This window comes from Triturus cristatus, chromosome 8 (genome assembly GCF_964204655.1).
Source record: "Triturus cristatus chromosome 8, aTriCri1.1, whole genome shotgun sequence".
NCBI classification, from domain to species: domain Eukaryota; kingdom Metazoa; phylum Chordata; class Amphibia; order Caudata; family Salamandridae; genus Triturus; species Triturus cristatus.
In genome coordinates, this window is record NC_140591.1 from 1,544,955,693 (window position 1) to 1,544,973,074 (window position 17,382).

General features: G+C 42.1%; 1 protein-coding gene across 2 annotated transcripts in view; it reads right to left on the reverse strand.

Moving 5' to 3' along the window:
• LRIF1 (ligand dependent nuclear receptor interacting factor 1) overlaps positions 1-17,382 on the reverse strand; it is a 152,437-nt gene that overhangs the window by 89,690 nt on the left and 45,365 nt on the right. Inside the window, exon 1 of one of the 2 annotated variants that reach the window (XM_085623439.1) lies at positions 1,679-1,849. The exons of the other annotated variant lie outside the window; for it this stretch is intronic. Within the exon in view, the coding sequence (XP_085479565.1) occupies positions 1,679-1,692 (14 nt within the window). The 5' untranslated portion in view covers positions 1,693-1,849. Of the gene's footprint in view, positions 1-1,678; positions 1,850-17,382 lie in introns of those variants that run through there. 2 annotated transcript variants of the gene reach the window in all.

Sequence of the window (17,382 nt, forward strand, 5' to 3'; positions counted from 1 at the left end):
TCTCTCTCTATCCATCTATCAGCTGGCTTCACTGTGAATGATCACAGTCTGCTCTTTCACATTGGGAGAATATCAGCACACAAAGTAGTTTTGTTCAGTGCGAGGAATTACTATGGCAATGTGTGCTTCTTGAGACCATAGAATATGTTTGCTTCTTGCCAATGTTTGTTACAATACTGAGGGCCCAGCAGCTCCCGCAATAATACAATTTTACAAAAGCTGTGTCAAAACAAGACATGCATTGACAAAACCAAAAGGCTGACCACTAATGGCTGATTAATTGTCTTTGCCAATGCTTGTTTTTTCAATACTACCATACATCAACATATTTTACTAAATGATGCTTCAAAGAAATGATACCTAAAATTTCACAGTAATTTAGCAAAACGTTTTTTCTTCTACTTGCATTTTTTTGTGAACATTTTATTTTGAAAGCAAAGAATCATCAATCTTGCTTTGAAGCTTCTGCAAAAATTTGCATCTAATCAGAGAGCATTCTGGAAGCATTATACGTAGCCTCATATTGTTAAACTGTGCAAACGTGTGTACACATTTATATATTGGGACCACTGTCAGCAGTGCAGTCCAAGCTACAACATGTTCTTAGAGTGCTCACCCTAATAATAAAAGCTTTGAATTAATGAACCATAAATAAAAGTTCTAATAGCATTACATATGAACGCAAAGATTACCTTAACTGCAGACAATTCTCCGAGGTGCTCAATAATGTGGTACTATAAAATGGCAGTCAAAGGATTTGTGCTGAGGGGTGTTGGGCCAACTGTCGCATGGACAAAATAAACCAGAAATGTTGTTGTCCTTGACACAAAACAATATTTCCTGGGCATCAGGCTATAGGACTTCCACACCATTGACAAAGTATTATATTATAGAATGTTTAGAAAGACTACTTCTGTGAATCCTGTGTTACATGCAAGATCTGATCCCCCTGAAAACAAAAGAAATAATATATCCTTTAGGAAATTTCTATAGAAAGGGGGGAACTTACATTTTTTTTTTTTTTAAGAGTCTAATATAGCGCGAACTATACCCAAAGATATCAGGTATCAGAGTGCTTTACATGAGCACCAGTTTTGTTACAGATGGGCATATTCATTTTTGTTAGGCACGGGGAGATTACGTGATTTGCCCAGAATCCCAGGATGTTGAGCGTAATTGCCGAGGCTCGAACCCGGTTCCACAGCTTCGAGGTCGACCACTCTAGCTGTAAGGCTACATTGCAGTACATGCACCGAAAATCATAAGGAGGAAAGAGTTACAATAGAAATATTTATGGCCAGCGTTTATAAGTTTAATATAGTGGAGAAAGCCAACATGATACCGAGGGAAGAGTTAATAAAGAACAGACTAAACACCGGAACTGTACAACAAGACAAGATTGTGTTAATTCCAAATATAGCAATGGTAATAAAACAGTATTCAACAGCCTAATGAAACATTGAAATATTTTACTTTCAGATCCGGAGTTTCAAAACAACTTTTGATAAACTATAAGAGGGCCCCTATATTAAAGAGTATTCTTATTCCTAGTGACACTATACGATTTATACTAACAGTAAGAACTTAACAGATGAATCAACGGGGCTACCAGAGCCTCCATAGGGATGTTTTAAAATGTTAAAGACAATGCTAAAACGCTTGCAAATAAAAATCATACCCAAACATATGCATCTAGTCATTGAGCCGGCCTTCTGAGGGTGGTGAACTGATTACTGCCCACGGAGCAGCAGAACGCGTGGAAGTCATTCCCAAAGGCGACCGAGAGGGAGCAGGAGAGCGCCATAGGAAGGAAGGCCAGTCTGAGAACCCTGAAGTATCGGCTCCGAGAAACCTCTTACCCGCCCGGAGACCTCAAGTTACCTGTCACAGGAACCCCCGGAGCGGAAATCAACCCGCCGGCGGGAGCCTTCTCCGCCTGAAGAGTCCGGGGGAGTAGGGGCCGTATTGTTTGTTCAGAGCCGGTTGAGGTTCCAAAAGACGGGGGCCGGCATTGCTTTGCTTTGCTTGCTCTGGGCACTAGTGCGTTCCGACGAAGGGGGCTTTTTGTCCTGTTGAGTCCCTTGAGTCCCCAAGCGGGACTCCAACGATCGGGGCATATCTGTTTAGGAACCTACGAGGCTCCATGTGACCGGAGCTCATTTCTTCTCGTTTATGTCCTAAAGCTTTGTTGCTGCCTCTGAGACGGGCATCAGCAGCAGGATCCTAAAAAGATCGGGCTGGGGCTAACGTGCTAACCCCCCTGTACAGCTGCATCTCGTGTTTCCCGCTTCACACGCAGCAGGGTCCGTGTGATGAACAGACCCAGACCCAGACTACACCATCCATAACACCCTGCGGTATTGGAGGACGCCCAGCAGGGAGTGGAGAGCAGAGAGCAGATCAGAGCACACCAGGTGCTTTAAACCAGGACTGGACCCGCGGGACATAGCCCTGGCAGAGGGTGGATGGTTTGTGGCCGTCCGGGGGTGGTGACCGAGGCTGGGTTGGTCATACCTCCTGTGTGTCGGTCGATTGAGCCACTGTAAGCTTTGTGACATTTGTTATTAACTACATTTAGTGCTCTAATGCCCAAAGCCGGACGCCCTTGCTTCCAAATTTGCCTTAAGATACGATATTACTGCTTGGAAAGTGGAATTGCCGGTTTCCCTGCAATTGGTTTTATAATGGCGAAACAGTTGGCTACACTGGATAACTACCTTGTTAAAGTGGTAAATCAAATAAATAATGATCGGAGGAAATCCTTGGGGCGCGGGAGTTCACCCTTACCTGCGCTGCTTCCTTCTCCCTCTGTGGATGACGGTGCATTGATTCCTGGTGCTGCCAGTGTTCCTGGGGCCGTGTTGGTAGGTGCACCGGTCCCTACTATGGAGTCGCCGGAGGTAATTATAGAGACCCTGGAACAGTTTGTCGAACTAACACCGGGCTGGGGCTAACGTGCTAACCCCCCTGTACAGCTGCATCTCGTGTTTCCCGCTTCACACGCAGCAGGGTCCGTGTGATGAACAGACCCAGACCCAGACTACACCATCCATAACACCCTGCGGTATTGGAGGACGCCCAGCAGGGAGTGGAGAGCAGAGAGCAGATCAGAGCACACCAGGTGCTTTAAACCAGGACTGGACCCGCGGGACATAGCCCTGGCAGAGGGTGGATGGTTTGTGGCCGTCCGGGGGTGGTGACCGAGGCTGGGTTGGTCATACCTCCTGTGTGTCGGTCGATTGAGCCACTGTAAGCTTTGTGACATTTGTTATTAACTACATTTAGTGCTCTAATGCCCAAAGCCTGACGCCCTTGCTTCCAAATTTGCCTTAAGATACGATATTACTGCTTGGAAAGTGGAATTGCCGGTTTCCCTGCAACTGGTTTTATAATGGCGAAACAGTTGGCTACACTGGATAACTACCTTGTTAAAGTGGTAAATCAAATAAATAATGATCGGAGGAAATCCTTGGGGCGCGGGAGTTCACCCTTACCTGCGCTGCTTCCTTCTCCCTCTGTGGATGACGGTGCATTGATTCCTGGTGCTGCCAGTGTTCCTGGGGCCATGTTGGTGGGTGCACCGGTCCCTACTATGGAGTCGCCGGAGGTAATTATAGAGACCCTGGAACAGTTTGTCGAACTAACACCGAATGTTTCGATTAATACCCCCGAGCGGTCTATTAAGGCGAAGAGAGAAGTTAGGGCATGCAGGTAAGTGCAGCTCAAGTACGGGGGGCCTAATATCAAGAAAAAAACTGTTCCTACATCTAAGAACATTGTCCGTGATATGGGGACCCTAACGGAGGACTGTGCTGCCAACTTGAACTCTGAGCAACTTGATATTTTGGTCAGTATTATTGAGGCCAAGTTTGTAACACTCGTAAAACCTCTGGTGGATAAACTAGACTTAATGACAGCTGAAGTCTCTAGGTTGGGTAATCTTTTGTCTGTTCATTCCGGTAATACTGTATGTCCTAGGCCAAATGAAAGAGTTGTTTCAGCTAGTAATGTTGGGTTAGGGTACCAAGAAGGCATAGTGGGCAAGGTAGTTACTCCTATCCCCCTGGCAGATCAGCATAAAAAGGTAGCGGCAGCCCCGTTGCCGGTGATTCAGAGGAGAAAGGTAACAGCAGTCCATGTATCAGCTGACAATAGTAGGAAGGCAACAACGATACAAGCCAGTAAAAAAGAGGTGCCAGTTTTTAAGGGTAGTTATATAAATCTCCCCCCTGACTGTGCACCCTATGTGGTGGTTCTCACTAATATTCCACCTTTAGTCCCCAGCCTGTCTACGCCATATCATGAAAATGATAATTCTTTAAAAAATAAAACTATTTCTTTGTTACACAGACAATGCGGGTTTCCTCTGAATTACTCTGATCAAATACTAAGCACTAGAAGAGTAAATTGGATTGGCAACTCAAGGAAAACCTATAGGGGTGATTGTGTTATTGTGAATTTTAGATATCCACAACATGTTGCTACCGTTTTACTTAGAGCTGCCTCTTTAACCCCTGATGAAGACAAAGTGCATGTACACCCACTGGGTTATTTTTATAACCACTTGAATAATGCACCTCAAGCTATCAATAGAGGTAGACCTCTTTTCCCCCCATTTCTTTCCCAACCTTTGAGGTTCCAACATATAATAGATTTCAAGCTTTTAGCTCTTTGGACCTGAATGATTGACAGCCAAAGGTTGGTGGGTTTAATGCGAATGTACATGGGGCTATGTTTAACATGATACCACGACGGGGTAACATTGATACCACGCCTGCTACAAATGGGGCCACGAATTATCTAATCAGCATCTGGCCGAAGTATGTGCCCGATGATGAGAGGGATGCAGCCAATTCGACTGACACCTGGGCCGGCTATACCGACGCAGGTCCAGCCGAAGACAGGCCGGATCGGATTGTAGATATGGTATACGATAACCAGACCTGTATCTCTGAAAGTTGTATTAAGAAGGGGACAACCATGGTGAGTTGGAATATAGCAGGATGGGCTTCAAAGGAAAACAATCAGGGTTGGGTGGACCTGGTTGGGTCGTACGATATCCTCTGTTTGCAGGAAACGTGGTGTACCAGTAAACCTAGTATTGATGGCTTCGCCTGTTACAGCTTGGAAGCCATAGAATCGAGACATGGTAGAGCTAAGGGCGGCTTGCTTTTTCTGTTGTCCGTGGATTTATCACTTACAGTTGTTAAACATATAACTGTAGGAACACACTCACAAATTCTGTGGGTTAGAGAAAAGGACGGCCACGAGGTGGTGTTAATAAATTTTTACAATAACATTTTTAATAATACCCGACATCTAGTTATTGGAGAACTAGAAAAGGCACTCATGAAGCTTGTTACCGAAGCTAAATGTTCTTTTAACTTCATCTGGTTAGGTGATTTTAATCTTACCATTTGCCCTTTGTCACTTTCTAGGGCTTGTGGAGTGCTAGAATATAGTGATAATTATATATCACATTTTCCCCATAATACATATGGTGACGCAATTAACAATCTCATGGCAACTTATGATTTAGAGTTACTGCAACCTGGTAAGGATGCAGATGGCCAAGCTATTCCCACTTATACGGGAAGGAACCTTAATTCCCTCATTGATCATGTTATGGTGTCATCATTTATTGTGCCCAATTTTCAGACATCAGTAATACAGGATCCTACACTTAGGGCCATATGTAGGTAAATTACATTTACCGATTCTTAAATACCGAATTTTACCGATTCGGTATTTATGAATCGGTAAATGTAATGTAGGTAGAAAAATACCGAATCGGTAAGTGTCGGTATTTTAGAATCGGTATTTACCGATTCGGTAATGGCAACTGGCTTCCTATTCATTCCTATGGGCCTGGAGGCCCATAGGAATGAATGGGAAGCCAGTTGCCATTACCGAATCGGTAAATACCGATTCGGTAATGGGGGAGGCATCATCATGGGTGGCAGGGTGTCACATTGACACCCTGTTGCACCCCGGATTCCTGCATGTGTGCACATGTGGCACACATACATGCCCTAAGGGCATGTATGTCTGCCACATTGCACACTGCAAAGCGCACAAAAATACTTTTTCACACCTATTCGTCATATACCACCAACTATTAGTTGGTGGTAAATAACGAATCCACACAACACCCACACACTCCCCCTACATCTCATTTCATGATTCGGTATTTACCGAATCGGTAAAATTACCGATTCGGTAATTTTACCGATTCGGTAAATTACCGAATCATGAAATTGTCCCCCTACATAGCAAAAGCCTAAATACCGGTCGGTAACGGTATATATTTACCGAAAACCGTCCGTTACCGACCGGTATTAGGCTACCTACATGAGGCCCTTAGTGATCATAATCGCATCGTAATGGTTACTGAGATATGGAAGTGTAGGAGACAACAGGTGACAAAAAGCCTGTGTAACATTGAGTCGCATAGGCGAAATGGAACACGGTTAAGATGGAAGAGGGATAAATCGGCAGCTGTCATGGGTATGATCGTATCTAAATCCTTGGTTGAAATTGAAGGCATTCTGAATCTGGATAGTACATCTACTGTTATCATGAATAACTTTATCAAAATTAATAAAACTATTGAGGGTGTCTTCACCACTAGTAGGACGGCTAAGTCCCATCATGGAAAGGGTTGGTTCGATCATACATGTACCTCTATCTCAACCCGACTGAAACAGGCCCTAGGAGTTAGGCCTAGGGATAAAACCTTGGTTGCCTACTTAAGATCTGAATATAAATTGGCATTGTTTAGAAGGAAGAAGGATTTACAACAAGAAGCGTGGGATAACCTATCGCAGGCGGCTGAAACTTCAGATAACTGCCTGTTCTGGTCCACGGTTAATTCTCCTTTTCTCGGGGACGATAAAGTACCACACCTTGTATCTAATGTTGGTAGTGAGGCCTGGATTTCTCATTTTACGGCCATATTTCAAGGAACAGGCCCTATTGATGTTGAACCAAGAATTTGGCCCATAGTCCCTCTAGACATTACTCTGTCAGAAGTTGAGAACAGTATTAAGTCTAGTAAGGGGGGGGGAAGGCGCAGGGCCCAGATGGTGTACCCATCGATGTATATAAGACAGTACCACTGATGTGGGGACCCATACTTACCCTGGTACTGAATGCTGCCGTAACAACCCTGATTCCACCTACATGTGGAGATTCGATCATTGTCCCTATTTATAAGAAAGGGGACAAGGCGGTAGCTAGTAATTATCGTCCGATCAGTCTGCTCGACTCCTCAGTAAAAATTATGAGCAGAGTATTGTTATTTAGGCTGGAAGAGTGGGCGGAAGCAAATGAGATTCTGGCAAGCTCGCAATATGGGTTTAGAAAGGGACGTGGAACACTAGATCAATGCCTGAACTTGGATTTAATTATCGGAAAGTATACTAGGGCCAAGCCAGGCACATTATATCTTTGCTTTGCCGATCTAAGCAGTGCATTTGACCTAGTGGACCATTCCATCTTATAGCCAGTCCTGTTGGAACTTGGCGCACCAGAGGCTATCATTTTTTTCTTAGCAAGATTATATGATAGAATGCAAACATGTATGCGTTTCGGTGTATGAGGGGAGTGTACCCCAAATTTTGACGTAAAACGTGGGATAAGACAGGGCTGTGTCCTAGCCCCTTTTCTGTTTACTTTATTTATTAATGCGGTCGATTCGGTCTTGAAAACAGTTAAAACAGATGCTCCCCAGATTGGTGGAACAGGCGTCCCAGTTCTGCTTTACGCGGACGATGCTGTGCTCCTGTCCCGGACCCCGATAGGTCTGCAGCGACTAATGGACCAGTTTTCAGACTTTATCAGTAAAAGGAGGCTAGTCATTAATAAGAGTAAAACTCACACTATGGTTTGTGGTACTAGAGGTAAAAAAAATCATGCCTTTTTTATCGATGGGGTGAAAGTTCAGGATGTGGATAAATTCTGTTATTTGGGTGTTATCTTTTCTCAAGATGGTAGTTGGTCCCATGATTTAATGAATGTTAGGTCCAAAATGAAGAAAAGTGCCTACGGTATTTTTAAATTTGCCACTAAGATCGGCGACAGAAGAATCAGTGATATGATCCAAATATATAATGCCAGAAGTGTTTCCATCGCATTATATGGGGCTGGGTTGTGGGGCCATACTAATGTTGACTCCTTGCAAAGGGAAGAAAAAAAATTGCTTTGTGTCCCCACCTCAGCCTCCACTGATTTAATCCATAGAGAAGTTGGGGTTGCCCACTTAAGTGACCTGATTTTGTTAAGGCCACTAATGGTATGGCGTGCAATCTGGACTAAGGGGGAGAGAGTTTTTAATCAGTCCGTAATTGAGGACTGTCTTAAACTGGACTATTTTTTGAAAATACCATGGCTCAAGTATATTATGGATAGTTTTGATACTATATTTGGACTCGATATAGCGGCAGATCCTGGTTCTGCTGGCAATTTTTCAAAGTTAGATATGAAAAATATTTTCATGATGTATCGAGCCCAAAAACGTGCAGTTTTAAGTGGACGCCTCACCTCAGTTATTCTGTACAATAAATATATGTATAGTGATGGCTTCCAACTGTATTTGAGCCTGGTAACTAAACCAGCTCATAGGTTTGTTCTGACTAGACTCAGACTAGGGATGTCCCAAGGGTTGGTGGCTTTTCCACAACTAAAGAAACAGCCAGTTGGACCGTGCCGATGTGATGGTCACTCGAAACAGAGCACCCTGCACTTTATGCTAATTTGCACTCTTTTCTTGAACTTGAGGAATGCTTATTTAAAACCAATTTTTAAAAAATATGCTATTTCTAATGTGGAGGATGCTATGAAATTGATTTATGAACTGAATTCTCCGGACAAATGTTTTTTTATTGCCACGTTTTTATGTAAGTCTATTCAGCTTAGGAAAAGCATGATTTTTAAATCTTTTATGTGTTTCTTTTTGTATAGCATTTTGCTTGTGTGCTTTTATGGTCATTGTTTCTTGAATGTACCGAATAAAGCTTCAGGAAATGAAAATGAAATGCATCTAGTCATTTATCAATTGTAATTGCACAAAGTGTGATTATACGAATCTGTGTGAATATAGGATCCACAACCAAGAAACTAAAGAAGAGATGGAAAGAACATATGAGGGCACTGAAAAACCATGGTACCAAATATCCAATGGCTGTTTTTGTTAAGGCTATACATTCAAAGAAGGATGTGTAAAAGATTAAAATAACTGGTATTGAACATATTAGAGAGAATCGTAAATGTGGACTTAAGAATAAGAGCGAGGAAAAATAATGGATTAATAAACTTAAAACTGTGGAACTGGATCTTAATCTAGATAGAATAACATTGTTCGAATAAATCTGAAACCTAAGCATGCTACTCATGTTATAAATTTTATCATGGCTTATTTTATTGTTATAATTTTTTATTAGAATATAAAACCAAGTCACGATTCTTCCTATAGAGATTTTCTGTAATCAATATGTATACTTGAACAAAAAGCTTAACATATGTAGCGAGTTGTTTGGAGTTCCATTGACATTTCTGTATGTATTTAGCACGTCTGTTTCGCTATATCTTTTTGCAACTTTAGAGACATTATTTATTTGAATCAATATACATTAACCAAATTACTTATTTGCAACTGTTTTGATCTACAATGCCAGATGTTGATGATTCCAGTCTGACCTTATTAATGATTTCCTTTAATATGTACTATTTCATTATTAGTGAGAGGTGTAAACTGATTTATTGTCACTTTTTGTGGATCCCTTATTCTCCAATAGAGTGGAATCTAGGTTCAGTAGAAAAAGTTCTTTGAACTTTTATTTTCATAAATATCTTCTATGTTAATTAAACACAGGGAATTTTCTTCGGGCTACCACAGTGACTTAATTGGTGGCTCTGAGTAAATACATTTTATACTGCTACATTTATTTTAAGTGCAATTAAAATAAGAAAGAGTATGCTGTTCTAACGTGAACCTTTATCCTTTATTAAGTTAGGGACAGTCCTATTGCTCCTGCACTTTGCACTTTAGCATTTGCACTTTTTTTCCTTTTTCTGTATCATGTTGCTACGCACCTTGCACTTCTTAAGCTTTTGCGAGTTGATCCTTCGCTATTGCTTTTAATACTAGGTTACGCTGCTATGAGTCCATTATTTACATCTGGAGTTCTGCTTTAACTTGCGTACTATATACCGGACATTGAAAAGTCCCGATGGTTCCCCCTAATGTAAATATGCAATGCTATTTTGTGTTTACTATTTATTTTAAGAGAAGATAACCATAGTCTGTCGGATACTGTAAAATGATAACTGTATGTGTTTTAATATTGTATGTGGATCTGTACCATGGTATTTTAGTTTGTTACGTGCTATACATTGTGCTTTTATGGTTGTATGTCCCAACCGAATAAAGCTTATCTTGAAAACATGGTATGATATGGAGCCTATAAAAGGGTTCAAGCACTTATACCCCACAACATACAGGTTAATACAGTGTGAACTTTCCTAGTGGATCGGTCAGGGTTTGGAGTATTATTTCAATGTTTGTGCATTTGATACTAGTCATGAGCAAATACACATTTTGTTTTACCATTGAGCGATAGATTGCATAATCAATGGAGTTGATTTTTGATACACTGGAATAAGTTTTTTAAATTTTAACCCTTTTAAATATTTTTGCGGTTAATACATACAGTAAAACTTCTCCCAGCTACAACATTGACTGGATGGGTGGCGTGGAGACTAAATGGCTGGCATAATATTGAGCTCATCAATGGTTCAAAGCCAACATCTTTTCAGACACATGATTTACAATTATCCTAGATTTTCTAAAGGAAAGATCAGTTTCGGTTTGGGATTCCAATTTCAAGATTTTGTGAATTTGACATTAGTCATGAGCGTATTTACATCTTTTACCATCCAGTGACTACATATGATAAGTACTACCTCTTTCTATATTGAATGTTTGACTTTATAAATCATTAATGTTTCAATCTATTGGCTTGGTAGCGTTTGAGCAAACCACATAAGTCTTACCCTTAAGATAACCAACATGAAAAATACCCAGAAAAAGAAATGTTTACGTCTGGTTTAGAACGTGTGGGTTTGAAGTGTGTCAGGAAAGAAGAGTCGTATAAATAGAACTTGCATGCAAAGCGGTTGCATATGTTTATGTGCCTTTGCACCCAGGACTCTTCTGCCGAAAGACTGCATCTAGATAGACATTAGTAGCTGTAATCTATTTGGGGTAGCTTTAAGTTAACATAAATACCTACATTACCTCAGGATTTAATATCTTGAGGTATAGGCTAATGACTAAACAGACTTGTGCTATATGTTTTAGCTTACGTATCCCGTAAGCAAGGGGAATACTTTAATTCTTAGAAATTACAAAAGACAGCACGTGTACACAATAGTCAGGATGCTTTATTTAGTGTTGGAGACTGCTGAAGGTTTACGGCCCTCGAGTGCAGCAAGTGTTAATTACACAGTCATATTTTTCCATTCCAAAGCAGAGTGCTATATATTCAGAAATTCTGGGTTCATTGGCCAAAGTGGCAATATGTCACGCCTACCCTCATCCCAGGACGTTCATCAGCAATGTCGTCCTTTTAAGGAAAAAGGGAGGTTGAAGGTTGATATTAAACCTGTGAGAGTCCGATAGTTCAATTTGATATAGACATTTCAAGATGGAAGAAAGAGACCTCCTCAAACAGCACAATGGTTTGGGTGGATTTGAAAGATGCATACTTCACCATCCTGATTTTTGCACCACACAGACACTTCTTTCATTTTGTAAGGGAGAAATCAATGGTAGGAGTTCCAGGTCTTACCGTTCAGCCATGTGGTGCTTCCCAAAGCTGATGAAAATAGCGGTAAAGTCTCTCAGCATCGGGAGAGTGAAGGCAATAGTCTATCTGGACAATGTGACAATTCTGGCCCAGAAGCAGTGCACAATAAGGCAGCATTTATCCTAGGAAATTCGATTGTTGCAGGAATTAGGCTTTGTGGTCAATGTCACGAAATCAATCCTGACTTCTTCCCCAAAAAGAGTTTTTGAGGTTTCAAGTAGATTATGTGAAAACTCAGTTGCAGCTCCCACTTCAGAAGATACAGAGAATTAAGATGTAACTTACATCAGAATCAATCAGAATTTATCATTGAGAACGTTGGCTTGGATGCTGGGTTTTTTGGCTGCACCGATCTAGGCGATTTTCCATGGGCCCTTGCACTACAGGGATCTTCAGAGATTGAAGATGCAGAATTTTCACAGCAATTTGTCTGATTCAGATCAAGTGACTGTCGATTCAGGCTGCTATGGATCTACATGGCGGCTGGAGCACAAGAAGGCCTCGAATGGTAGAGCCATCTTGGACTGCCAGATGGAGTTAATAATAGACTGTGATGCCAACAGATGGGACTACACAGCCTGTTGCGGTTCAGGGGAACTGAACTGCAACAGAAATTGTTTGAAGCTGTTGGTGGGTTCATTTGCCGTCAGAACTGTATCATCTCAGAGTGAGTAATTGCATCCTCCTAAGGATAGATAAGATCTCAGCAGTCGGACACATCAACAAATTCGGCGGATAGGGCAAAGGAGTTTTGGTACTTCTGACTTCAACATCACATTTCAGTGACGAAAGAACACATTCCAGGGTACCAGAATGTCATAGCAGATTGGGACTCCAGGTATGTGACAGACAACCGCGACTGGCGGCAACACCCACTGTTTCACTCGCTGAATAGGATGTGCGGTCCATGCAGGGTGGATTTGTTTGCATCCAGGCTGAACGAACAACTGAAAGGACTTCTTTAGTTGTAGGCCGGATCTTATGGTGATGACCACGGATGCATTTCTGCAGGACTTGTTTGGGGATTTTCATTGAGTTTCTTCCTCCCTTGATGATACCAAGAGTAAAAGCGCAAGTGACAAGACAGAGCTGGAGTTGACTTGTGGTAAATATTTCATTACCGGTACTATTTTTTATGCGGTAAAGTCTAGTAAGAATAACTCAGTAAATATAAGAGGCAGAATCCGTGGTATTAGAGGTTTTAAAAGGCTTTATTCCTATACAAAGAAATGCAATTCGAATTGTAGGCTTTCTATTCCATCACCACGAAAGTTCAGGAAGGAAGGGCATACATTATTGACAGATAAGCAGTTTTATAGAAAATGCATTACAGTGAAACAGATGCAAGAGGCGTAACAGCTGATAATACAGATAAACTGTGTATACGTAACTAATAGAGGCGGTCATATGGGCGTAATTTAATAAACGTCATTATACATGATGTCACAAGTGGGTGGATCTATAAAAGAATCCTGCAATGTCAGCAGAAATATTTGGAGAGATGCGCGCGCAGCCGCATGACGTGTGATTGACGTGCAACTAGAGGGTGAAGGGGACTTGACATTTAGCTCTACATGTGGAGACAGAAGTCTGGGGGTCATGTCAACCTAATCCCAAATCATATCTAATATCCTATGTTTAAAGAACTGTGTTATCCAAAAGGAAAGGTCTCTAGGATAGAATCTATTCTATACTGACTGTTAGTGCGTGTACAAGCGTCTAAGTGTCTACATGAGATGCGAGGGGGTAGGAATAGTCCATGGTAACGGGGCCATGAATTACTTGCATGTGGACAGCGAGGCCTGGCCCTTTGCACGGTAGCTGGAGGAATGTTTACCTAAACTACTAGACAGGAATGCATCGGATGAGGAGCGGAGTAGATAATCTTGAAGGTGAAATACAGTTTTTGGAAGGCAATATGCTGGATCAGGCACCGTTAGCCGCGCAGGGAGTAGGACAAAGTTCATGGATACAGATGCAGGCTCAGACTGGAGCTTTCAGAGGCAGAAGGCAGGAAAAGGCTTGAAGACAGGATTCTGGGCCTACTCGCCTGAATCTGTAAAATGTGGAAAGTGAACCACATAAAGTCGGTGGCCTTTCATACTTAGGAATGAAATATCTGACCCATTCATGGCGGATCTGAAAGAGGACATGTTGACGGTGGACGCACATATATTTGCGTCTTTAAAACTGGAACTGGAGGGAACATACATGTACGTATAGCATGCACATGGAGCCGTTGGGGTCTACGATAGGGGACATAACTGATCACAAAATTCATATTTCCTCATTCCCTCCTTGTCCCCTACGGACCCTCAGGAGATATCGATCTTCATCAATCCATCGATCTGTTCATATAGCATCATTTGTTCTTCTTTCTTCTTCCGGGATCTTGAACGAAAACTTGGATGTGGGATACACGATGTGGCACACAGACCACAAATCGCTGGCCCACATTGTAGACATAAGCAACAACTGAATAGTATGAGAAAGCCAATACCTAGGAAGGATAGGATTCTCCATCCCCAGGCTGACAACACGCCCCAGAACCAACCGGACCAAGTCCAGGTGCCTGGACTCTGGTGTATCTGGCTTATAATCTTATGAAGGCGGGTTATGGCTTTATATACTGACGGCGAATTTTCTGGTATGAAAATGCAGCAACTTGATCCGATGACCCTACAAGCTCCGCCCCTATCGGCCAGGATGACGTCAGGGACAAGACGATTTTGAAGCACAACAATCCGCATAGCAGACTGCTCTTCTGTTAAATTGCCTAAGGCGGAAATAGTCTCGTTCACTACTGCTTCAAGGGTTCTGGTTAATCTACGTATCAGCTTACTATTAGTGACTGTACCTATATAGGGAAAGAACCCTTTATTGAAATCTGTGTATTTTTCCCATGCTGTTTCAGTGTAATCGACAATTGGGAGATCTCTCTGTTGTCTATTGTGTACTAAATGGGTATTTCTGTGATAATCAGGAGGAGCTAGGAAAACAGGTGGCAGAAGGAATGCTATGTAACAGGTACCATCCCAATCTAAAGGTAGACATATATATGCGGTCTGGCCACATATGAAGTAGGAATGATGGGAAGCTCTAAATGTAGACTTGCCTTGATCACTGAATTTTATTACAGTGGTGCATTTACTATGGCCCATGTGTATGGAACCATTCTTTCTTACACATAATTCCCCTTTTACTGGGAATACTGACATGGCGGGCAAGATTGGTGTAGCTTCAGATTCAACGTTCAGGATCATGAGGTTAAGTGTAAAATTACCTAATCCATATACTTCATTTTCTAGATCAGTTCCTGTTCTTTTGGGAAGTCCCTCCTTGTTAGGGTAGCAGACTTTAAGCAAAACTAGGTTCAGGTTTCCCCATACCCAGTTGTCTTGATAAACTGCGGAATTTGAATCTAGGGAATTAATCAAACTAAACCATGCTCCACAGGAGCCATTGTGTGTGAACGGATAGGGAAAGAGGGGCAAAACTCCCTTATAGTTCTGATAGGGAGGGAGTCGGCCACATATCCAACAATTTGTGGCATTGCTGGTCTGATGGGAATGATGTAACATACTAATGAATGTGTTGTTGCGCAGCGCAAATCTGTAGGACAACTCATGCAGAGGTAATTCGCTAAAAGAATGTTCTGTAGTTACATTGTAAGCACGCTTAAGAATAGGGTAATACATATGCAATAGTATGCTGAAAATAATGATCAGAAGACTTAGAAAAAACAAAATTAATAGTGTTACTGTGCAGTGACTACGAAGTGATTTACAATACGCATGCTTTTTAAGCTGTATCTGTTGATTTCTTTCTCTATTCCGGTCTAGAGGATACATGTCAGAGACAAATTCAACCGATTCACCTTGGAGAGGACTTAAACAATCAAATTGTCTGACTTGCTAGACCTCAATTTTAGTTTGTAAAGTTCTGGTTTTGACTGCTCAACCAAGGGGAGCTTTGAGTCTGTCTGTGAGGGAATACAAGGTTGAGTATTCACACTGGATGGTAGTCCATAAAATTTCTTGATATGACTCGAGTGCAACCACCCTTTGCGTCCCTCGATCTTCACGGCTGTCCTTGTAGTTAGTAGAACTAGCTTCGGTGACTTCCACCTAGGCTCCAGTTGGGTCTTCCGGTCAAAATTCCGGACCAGAACCAGGTCACCAGGAACCACGTCATGGGGCTTCACCTCAGTATTATCGGGAAAAGCTGCGGCTACCTGTGAACGACAAGATTGTAGTGCAGACATCAAGGAAGCCAGGTAATCTGTCAGCATATTACAGTCAACATCAGTGATTTTGCGAGGTATAGGCGTCCCCCACATATTTGGTGGTCTACCGAAGATCACCTCGTACGGGGATAGCCCTGTTCGAGAATGTGCTACCATTCTCATGTAAAAGAGCGCAACTGGTAAGGCTACTATCCAATCGACACCTTTTTTCTCTACATATTTTGGACAATCTAATTTTCAGAGTTTGATTATGACGTTCCACGAGACCTGCTGCCTCGGGATGTCGGACACAGTGGAATTTCCATTGGTAGCCTAACAAAAGGGAAACGTGTTTCATTAGTTCGGATGAGAACGGCTGGCCGTTATCTGAGTAGACAACACGTGGTAAACCGTACCGTGGGAAGAATTCTCGAACTAACTGTTTGGCAGTAGTCGGGGCAGTGTAATCTGAAACCGGGTAGGCTTCTGTCCAACGGGAAAGAGCACAGACAACTACGAGAACATATTTGAATCCTCGACATCGTTCCATCTGGATATAATCCATCTGGAGGACTTCAAAAGCATGATCGGGAGGTTGAAATCCACCCTGCTCTACGGGGATGCTTTTACCTGGATTAAACTGACAACATATCATACAGGTACGAACTTTTTGTTTAGCTGCTGCTCGCAAGTGTTTGTTGAACCAAATGTGTTGAATGCTGTCTAGCATAGCTTTTTCTCCTAGGTGCGCTGGACTATGTATTGTGTTAATGATGACTTGAACCATAGAGTCGGGAAGAAACCATATAGATTTTTCCTTCGTCATCCATCCTTGATCTGTTCGGATCCCTCCTAATTCAGTCCATTTCTTTATTTCTTCTGGTGTAGCATGTGTCTGTATGTCAATTACATCAAGGGCGGGATCCTTAACTGTCATGCAATGTGTTAGTGTCTGAACTATTGTCTTTGTCATGTCAGTTGTGAGAGTCTGATTCTGAGCAGTCTGTTTAGCTGTTCTGTCAGCTAGGTCATTACCCTGAGAAATGATATCGGTAACTTTTGTATGGGCTTTGCATTTCATAATCGATATTGCAGTGGGTAGATGAATCGCGTCTAATAGGGCTTGAATGAGGGGTCCGTGTTGGATGTGGGCACCGTGAGAAGTTAAATAACCTCTCTCTCGCCACAGTACGCCGAAGTCATGGACGACTCCGAATGCATAACGTGAATCTGTGTATATGTTGACTTTCTTATTTTTGGCTTGAATACAGGCTTGTGTCAGAGCGATGA